General features: G+C 45.7%; 1 protein-coding gene across 1 annotated transcript in view; it reads right to left on the reverse strand.

Annotated features, from left to right (window-relative positions):
* The window catches only part of tmem102 (transmembrane protein 102), a 33,806-nt gene extending 24,521 nt beyond the window's left edge, over positions 1–9,285 (reverse strand). The window contains exons 1-2 of the mRNA XM_086165604.1: positions 8,962–9,285; positions 7,505–7,716 (exon numbers count right to left, since the gene is read on the reverse strand). Of these exons, the coding sequence (XP_086021730.1) occupies positions 7,505–7,706 (202 nt within the window). The 5' untranslated portion in view covers positions 7,707–7,716; positions 8,962–9,285. The remainder of the gene's footprint in view (positions 1–7,504; positions 7,717–8,961) is intronic.
* Positions 9,286–9,595: the final 310 nt, after the last annotated feature.

Below are 9,595 nucleotides of genomic sequence, written 5' to 3' on the forward strand. Positions count from 1 at the left end.
TAGGTGTCACCCTGATCCAGGGTGAACCTTGCTTTCGCCGAATGATGTCTGGAATAGTGCCCTCCATGCATGGATGAAGGTCTGTTTTGATGTCCCAAGGCATGTTTAAGCTTCGACCGATCACATCATTCATAAAAGTTTATTTTCCTAGTGATATCTGCCATATTATTTGTGTCTATCACCCTGACTGACAATATATTCTTAGCAGAATTCCAAATATTACAACATGATGATATTTATCGCAGGAGGGCTTCAAGTTGCCGCGGTTACCGAGAAGTAATCAGTGTCAGCCTCTGTGATTAAAAGGAGCAGCGCCATAGATAACATGTCACGCGATTGTCAAAACACATTTACGTGTAAACTGAAGTCATAATAAATTGGACTGTGTATGTGTGTCTGTGTGTCAGAAAACTGCACTACATTGAGATATCATATAACTGCTGCTTAATAACACACAGGGTGTTTTCCGTAAGCTATTGACTCGGCTGTGTTTTGCATTCATCCTGGATGCCCAGATTTAATGCACGTGTAAATAACAAGGCATCAGCGAACATTATCGGTCATCATTTGTGCACAAGCAGCTTGGCGCCGCTGCGTCGGCACTGACGGAAACTGAATGCAAACAAAGCCTAATTATTCCGATACAGATGTTTCACTCGTCTACTGCTGCAGGGCGGCGGCCGCCAAATGAAGGCCGTTTCTCAAAACCCAAAATGGCACGATCGGCGGGCGACTCTGCCAGAGCCACCGTGTGTGGGCCCCGGAGCCGAGCCAGCGCCGGGAACAACTACAATGCAACAGGGCCAAAATGGCCGTCCAGCTGTGAGCTGGCCGCTGAGACCTCCTGCGTTAATGGGCTGGAGAGAGCAAGCAGCCAAACAGCGGATCCTTCAGGAGGGGGTGGGGTTAGCACCTTCTAAGAGCAAGCCCCTTTCCCACAGGAGGATGAAGTTGCAAGTTGATGGTTTAAACTGAATAGAGGATAAAATAAAGTATTCATCCGCTTATCCAGCCTGGAAGTGGTTAGAAGAGAGGTTAGGATAGAGGTTAGTAGATGTTTTTCTGAAGACAAAGGCCTGAAGAATACTGGACAATAAACCGCCATGTATTGTTGGTCACTAGTTGAAAAACTCCTCTAAAGCTGCTCCTTTCAGGGGTCTTAACAGCCAATCATCACCCTCCATCTAATCCGCTCACATCAGCTGTCCTCTTTCCCTCTGCCCATAAACCTCCTCTTTGGTCTTCCTCTAGACCTCCAACCTCAGCATCCCTCTACCCAGATCTTTGCCATCCCTCCTCTATCCGTGTCCAAAAATCTCACTTTATCTCCAGAACACCTAACGTGCAGTCATTCCTGATCCTCTCCGTCCTCCTCACTCCCAGAGAAGCTCCAAATCTTCTCTGCTGCCTCCAGCCCTGACTCCAGATTTCTCCTTGACGATTCCAAACCAGACAACATGGCAGATCTTACCTCTGTCCTCTCCACCTTTCCCTCTCATTCTATTTTCTTCACCCCTGACATGGGGAGTGCTGACCCTGTGCACCCGAATTCCTCCACTTTCTCCAACCCCACCCTTCCACCGGGCTCCTTTTAATATCCAAACCGCAGTAAATTTTACTACTCTGGGATTTTTTATTTTATTTTTTTCTTTGCTCTACATTATTTAAGCAAGAAAGTACAATTTGAATGATATATTAAAGGAATAAATCTAGATAAAGGAACTGTGAGTCGAATGGAAATTCGTATCCCAATAAAGGGCATTAATGGGGATGAGAGGACTGAGAGCGTTGTTAATAATGGAGTGGTGAATATCTATCACCCAAAGGACATCAATCACACCCACAAACCAACCACCTCTGTTGGTTTGGATTTCCATCTCAAACATCTTACCTACGTCACCTCTGCTGTCTGAAGCGCAGACGTTTAATAACTTAAGTAGTTTTTGTTGCGGTAAATACTGCATGCAGTCAACCATTGGTGGGAAGTGCATCCCCAGCGCTTTGTGTGTCAACTGCCCCACGGCGGAGGGCAGGGAGCAGCTCTCCGGGGGGATTCGGACGAGTTCCTGAACATGTCCTTCTGACCTTCTGGGTCCACAGGGAGAAAGGTTTGTAATGATCACCATTTAGCAAGTCTAGACTAGCCTGTGACCTATCTGACTGCAGATTGCTGCAAGTCTATTCAACATGAATCTTTACCGCACAAACTTTCGTCTTTGCTTTGCCGGTGCCAGTTTTTACCTCGCCAGAGCGAATCGGCACCTCGCTGGAGAGTCTTTACCCCATCTGGGACAGTCTTCGTTGATGAAGAATCTCGCCGGAGTGAGTTTATCCTGTGCCGAAGCAAGTCTTAACATCATCCAGAGCAAGTCTTTACCTCACCTGAGCGTGTCTTTACATTGCCGAAGCAAATCTTGACCTCGACCGGAGCGAGTCTTTACCTCAATGCAGTGATTCTTCTGAAAGGCGTGAGTCTCTACTTTAGAAAAGACTCACTCTGTCATTCATACATACAACTATTCACCCTCTCATTCATACATCTGGGCAATTTAGGGGCTCCAATAAGACCTCGTATATGTCACGCCATTTTTTTGCCGGTTACAAGAAAACAGCTGACTAGTGACTACAGCAGTTTTGAAAAATGGTGCCGCAAGAAGTATCTTGGTTTTTCAATTCCACCAAACACCTATGAGTGCAGCTTCTGAGTGGGAGCTAAGATGTGTCTTGGAGCTAAAGGTTCCTTGGTTCCTCTGCTGTCCCAATGCAGCAAGAATAGTCCTAGAAAAGGTTCTTGAAGCTGCAAAAAGTTCCTCCAGTGAGAGAGGGGGAAAAAGGGCCATAGCATATATGGTTGCCTCTTTCACTTTCACTCAGAGGGTAGTGAATAAGTGCCATATGGTTTGCACATTTTCAATCGGTGAAAAATAAAGGAAGAAAAAGCCTCCTGGAAATAGTAATTAAATAAAAGTAGGAACTTTGGCCTTGAGCTTTGAGAAACTGGCGAGTTAACAAAAGGTCACTGGCACCGGAAAAAAGTGAAAAATATTACAAAACAAGGACAAAAATGCAACACAGTAGCTTGTTGAAAAGAACGTAGTGCTGATGGAACGCGGCCTTGAGCTTCCAAGTGAACTCTCCAAAAGCAGACATGGTTTCCCGCCGTTTCTGTCAGAATCAGTGGCTATAGTTGCAATAGATCTGGGCAGAACTGCGAGGTGTTCGCTCCATCAGCTGTGACCTGAAGGTGGTAATAACGAGGAGACCTCTACCAACACGGACGACTCCTGAATGAGGGGTCACAAAACGCTCCATACTTTCGCATTTGTCTTCATTGAATTGTTCTGTAACTTTCGGTGATAGATAAATAAATGGCGCATTTTATTTTTTCCTTATTATTACTGACGAGTAAATGCAATCTCAGCAACAACTCTGAGCTACAATCCCCTTTTTCAGCCTGGTGATTCAGACAAAAATGTTTTTTTCGAATGGCTCAACCAGAAATTATACTTCTTTCTCCTCCCTCATGCTAATGTAATAATCTAACTTTAAATCAAAGCAGGACCTTTCAGAAATCCAAAACACATCGAATATACTAAAATTCTCAGCAATGAAAGCCTCTTTCCCAGCCCTTGGATGGACCTCTTTTTTTATTTTGCTCAGTAGCATTTGATTTGACAAATCTAGAATTATAAATCCTGACAGTACAAGAAACTTCAGTTCAAACTCCAATACAAACTAGCTGCAGGAGGATTTCAACTGAAACTATTTCTCCTGGAATCCACTGCTTTACCAGCTGTTTGTTTCCATCGCTGACTTCATGACAGTTGTGTTTATAAATATAAACAAACACACACACACTCGTCCACATCACTGCGGGAGTTTAGCCAAATGCAGGGTAAATAAGAATCTCTTTGGGGATCCGCCGCGGAGAAAAGTTTAATCTCTTTTCTCTGACGATGTGCAAAGCCCAGCGGCGACTCCACCACAGGAATAAAACTTTAGAAAAGGCAGGAAGGAAATATAAGAAATAATAAAAAAAAAAAAAAAACAACAATTTCGACCCGGCTAGAAGACCGCGCATCATGATGGGCGTCCTCCAGCAGGACCGCCGCATTGAGGACATATTTGTTTTCACAACTTCGTAATCGTAGAACGAACAGTGCTCCTCCTCCACCAAACTTTTATTTATTTTGTTGCTTTTGCACAGCGGCTGCTGTCGCGTCACAGCACGGGATACTGGTGAATTTGCAGAGAAAGGGCCATCAAAACCCTAAACAAACAAAAAAAAGTTACTGGCAGATTCTCAACCCCGGAGAAGAGTGGGAGCAAAGAACAACGGGATCTGGGAAAAACTCAACCTGAACTTGAGAGAAGCCTCCAAAATATATATTTTTTTCAAGTTTATGCATAAGGAGCGCGCACGTGGTAGAACGGGAAGCAAAACTTAACCGGCGATGCGATTCTCGTTCCCGTCTCCCTACTTCCCAGGCGAGGGCGACCTGTTTGATGAAACTATTTCGGGTTTTGGCGAGGAGACCGAGGCAAAGCAGCAGAGGAGCCTTGAAATTTACACGAGCCGTCTGTCAAGTAATCCAATATTACGCTTTTGACAGGAATAGTGAAACAGCACGTCGAGCTATTCCGGGGCGGCACGCAGCCGAGCCTGTGTTTCCTGGTGCCGAGCGTGAATGACAGGCTTGTTTGTTTGTGTGTGTGTGTGTGTGTGAAGAAACAGAGGATATGGACCCATCTTTTTAAACTGGGTCCTAATATGAGCTCAAGGCTGATCAGTATGTGAGGCTGGTATCAGAGGAGGGGGAGGGCGCCCCCTATTGAACAAACAATGAATACGATGAAATACCGAAGGGGTGTGCACCTGATCTGCATTTGAAAAAAAGACCCTGAGTGTACAGGTTTTGACATCTACACACCTGACTCCCCCCAATCTAGGTTCAAAAAGTAGCTAAAAATCTATCAGTATTAAATCAGGGAAAACTTAACCTGAATAAATAAATAAATAAATAAATAAACAAATAAACACACGAGCTATTCACTTCATGTTACTTCTACATTTAAAATGTTGCATGCCCAGGTTCTGCAAAAATGCCACTGGGTGGCTCATCTGCCTCAATCTACGACCGAAAGAGAGAAACACAACCGGCATTGGGGAATCTCCCGTTGGAGCAGGACTCGTCAGCAGTCCGTCCTTCCGCCTCCGGCATCGCTTTAAATAACGCATTTCATTCTTTTCGGTTTCATGAGTTGCAAAAAAAAATCCACAAGCTGACACTTTGTGAAAGGCCCTTGAGCACATCGAGCGTGACCGAACAGAGATCCACCGATTCAGGATGGAATTTAATGGTCACATTAGGTGCAGTACCAGTGTGAGAACAGCTCAGGGCGCGATACAGAAGAGCCAGCCAATCAGACGATGGTTCGACGGGGCTGCGCTGAGACAAAAGGGGGAGTGATGTGAAACCCTGCACCATCAGAATTAAAAATCAGAAAGACTTCGATAGAACATCAGCACAGATTCCACCACACAAATATATATATATATATAATATATATATGTATATATATATGTATATATAAAGGGGCAGCGTGGCACAGGAGGCAGAGCAATCGTCTTTTGAACCGAACATTCTTGGTTCGATTCCCGGCTCCCCCTGGTGTGTCGAAGTGTTGTTGAGAGAGACACTGACACCCCAACTGCTCCCCTGGCAAGCCTACTGCTCATGGTTCATCCATGACAGGCTAACTGCAGAGAAAGAATTACCCCACAAGGGATTGATAGATAAATTATTATTACTGAATAAATAAAGACACACACACGCACACACATTTTTTTCTCCATGACTCATTATCCACACCGCTTATCCTGAACTCAGGTTCATGGCACAGCAGAGGGAGCTTATCCCAGCTGTAACTGGACGGGAGGCGGGGTTCCCCCTGGAGACGTCGACTACAGGGCCACATAGAGACACACAGTCATTCACTCTCTCATTCACACCTTATAGAAATACAACTATTCACTCGGTCATTATATGAAAATATAAATAAATATGATTGTAGATAAAGATATGTGTGTTCAAAAAGAAAAGGCAAGTTTGTGTTGTAAAAAAAAACACGATTTGTTTTGAAAAGAATTTATAGGAAGTAAGAATAGGCAAGATGGAACAAGTCATGACTTCCTCAAGTTCCCAGTATGACATGTCCCCAGATAATTAGCAACAAATACCTTCAGATAAGACACTAACCGTCAGCAAGTCTCTCTCGCTCGCTACCTCGCTCACACACACACGCACGCACACACACACACACGCGCGCGCAAAAAGTTGAAGTGTATTTGTGAGAGCAAGATGGCCGACATCAAAAAGTGACTGCCCTTTGTTTTTCTTCAATTGTGACGCATTCTGTTTCGCAGCAATGCTCCCTTTTTCCGTGACAGGATGACGGCGACGGAGCCCTTGGTCAATAAGGCGATAAAAGCAACTCAGCTGTTTGAAAATACTTCAGTTTCAAGGAGTCCAGACGCGGCACGACAACAAAGTCAATGGGAATTAAATAATCATGATGTCAATACCCGCCAAAATAATCTTTTTCTGCCGAGCTATCCAAGTATTGAGCCCTGCTATGAGACGCCCGACTCCTCGCTGAAATCCCATTTCACTTGAAACACGTTTGAGAATCTTTCTTGCTCATGTCGACTTGAGCGAAAATCCATGATTAATTCCAAAACAGTGTCCATAGAACATCATTCAGCTTCAGACTTCCGAGCACAGTTACAAGCATTAGTTACAAGGATTGTTTTTGCAGGCGCTCCCGCAACCCCTTCACCTGCATGAGTCTGTGCTTAGAGGTAGTTTCACTTTTACACGGTGAAAGTTGTATGCAACCTGAAGTTGTGTGATGGTATGAAATAAATGTCAACATTTATCCTGCAGTTTGCGTCACAGGATAACCCTCCCGCATGTTTAGGGAATTTTTGGAAAGTGGAGAAAAGATGGAAGCGCGACCACTACGCTGCTCTTTTTTTTTTTTTTTTTAATGTGTGAGTAAAGTAAATGATGGGATGCTAATGCTAACAGTGTCACTATTGCTAGATGACCCAAGGCATCTAAACATAGGACCTGGAGGTTTCATGGAGCTGCACATTGGCTCAAATAAATGCCCTATTCAGCCCCCTGTGTTTGCAAAAGGTGATATTCCATTTAAAAATGATCAATCTCCTCACTTCATTCACGGTGACTTTATGGTGATATAAATAAGTGCGTCTTCAGTAGACGCAGTGCATTAGAGTCATGTTTGATTAAAATATTGATGGTTACTGAGCAACAAGCCCAGAGGGGGAATATATTACATCAAAAGAATGCTTTCATCACTTAAGCCTAATCAACAACGCCACATTAAAATAATTCAAAGCTTTAAATAGCAGCCTTCTGGGCTGAGGTTCTGAGACAGAGATCTCTGACTGAAGACAAAATATAAGATGTGGACATACCTAACATGTTGAAGATGAAGTCCTTCGCAGTGTGGACCTCAAGTGCGGTCTGGTCTCCGAACTCGCCCTGCTCAAGGACCACGAGTTCGGAGACTTGGGCTGACAACTGCTCCAGGGTGGCCCCGGAGCGGAAGTCCACCTCGGACAGCTTCTTGGTAGGGGCTGGAGAGCGGGGCGCCACCGCACTCATCAGGGACTCCATCTCGACAACCCTGTGGGAGTGACAAGTAGGACTTAGATATACATAAAGGTTTAAACCAAAGCAACCTTTTGACAGAGCTGGGAATTGTCTCCTGGGGGAGAAACATTTTTGCTCATGGACACCTCTTCAATTCAGAGTTATAATGCTCGCCCTTGTTTTCAAAAGCCTTTTTGCCGATCATGGGACCGTGGCGCGCTGTGAGAACAACATCACAGGCCAAGTGACTTGACGTTCAGGCGTTGATGTTGTAACCTAATTTCTGTGCATATCTCAGGAGGACTATTTCTGGCATGAGAAGTAAACAAAAGCATTTTATCCTCAAAAATATCCACTTGTGAGCGTTTTGAAGCAAAGCCAGCTCAGCTCACTGATCAGAGGAATGCTGATGGGTCTCATTTCATCTTGTAAACACAAGACAAAATGCTGCTGACGTTAATGTGGTTGTAGATAAAAAAGATTTCAGTAAAAAGCAGTGTTAAACGGGGCGTGATTTGAGTTCGACCTTCCCAGGAGCTTCAGAACAGACACCAGACAAGCGTGAGAATAGTTTGCATACCAGCAGGATTATGGCGTCTAAGGAGCATTAAGGTAGTGCCAGGGGGAAAGGGGAGGGGGATTCCTCCCGGTGCAATCTGTTATCTGACCGAATGTTGACACGACAGAGCGGAAACGCAGTGATTTTTAAAGTAGCAAGCCAAAAGTTGCCATGTAAACAAAGGCCGCCGGGTGGGAATCGTCTCCGTGGCTTCTGCCCCTGAGAACTGGGTCATTTAACGTGCCAGCTACCTAATTCTTGCGGGCTAAGCTAATAGCGGGGCAAATTAGCCAATTCGCTGCCTCGCGGCGAAGTTGGCTAACTGTGTGTTTGGCAAAGAGGGGGATAAGGGCGTTTTTTTTCGGGAAGATTCGGACGACGTTAACAGGCGAAGCTGCGGCGTGTTAGTGCCTCGCCCATCGAGCCAAGATCTTTCATTAGCCGCTAACTAGCTAATTAGCGAGCAAGCGGATTTGACAGGAGGGGTAGAGAGGGGAGAGGATGGGAAAGGGGGGAAGGTGACGAGTTCAGTCGAAAGCACACATTCACAGCGAAAAGCAAAAGAAAACACGAGACCCCCCCCCCCTCCACAGACACACACACACACACACACACACACACACTCGCACACACTACCACACACACAGGTTAGCTTGCGAGTAACGGATCAAACCATTAGCTACCAGGCTAAAGCTGTCAAAAAATGCTGCAAACACGCACCCGTTAACGCGGCGATGCGTTCGCGTTTCCTCCGTTATCTCGCAAATTCACTCCTCTCCCTGTTCCTCTTCTCCACCCCGTGCTCCAGGACGCCGTCTTCGGCTGACATCTCCAACAGGTCCCCGTCGGCGCCACCTTCCCCCCGGCGCCGCCGTCCCGGAATTCATGGTCCCGCTCGGATGTGGATACGGGGGATTAGCGGCGCGGAAGTACCGCGGGATTTGGCGAGTCGCGTTCGCGATTCGAGATCCGCGTCCTGGTTTTAAAAAAATAAATACAAGTTTGAAAAAAATAGATGTGGAGACACGCCGGCGTGGGAGGGCGGCTTCATAAGTGCAGGGAGCGTGGAAACGGACCACCCTTTCCCCCCCTCTGGGAGTGGGTGGTCTCTCCCATATAGACTTCCCCATAATAAAACCTGTTGCTGCTGTGATGATGCATTTGCTGCACAAAGTTCTGCAGCTCTGTGTGAAGGCTGCAGAACTTTGAGGTTGAGGAGCATCTAGAGAGGTGGAGTTGTGCACAATACATCTGTGTGAATGAGAGGGACACTGGTGGAGGGGTGGGGCTTCACAGGAGTGGAGATGAAGAAGGTGGAAGAGTTTAAGAGTCAACAGTGCAGAGCAGCAGAGAG

The sequence above is a fragment of the Fistularia commersonii genome, chromosome 19 (genome assembly GCF_037954325.1).
Source record: "Fistularia commersonii isolate RoL2024-O1a breed Wild chromosome 19, RoL_Fcom_v1.0, whole genome shotgun sequence".
NCBI lineage: Eukaryota > Metazoa > Chordata > Actinopteri > Syngnathiformes > Fistulariidae > Fistularia > Fistularia commersonii.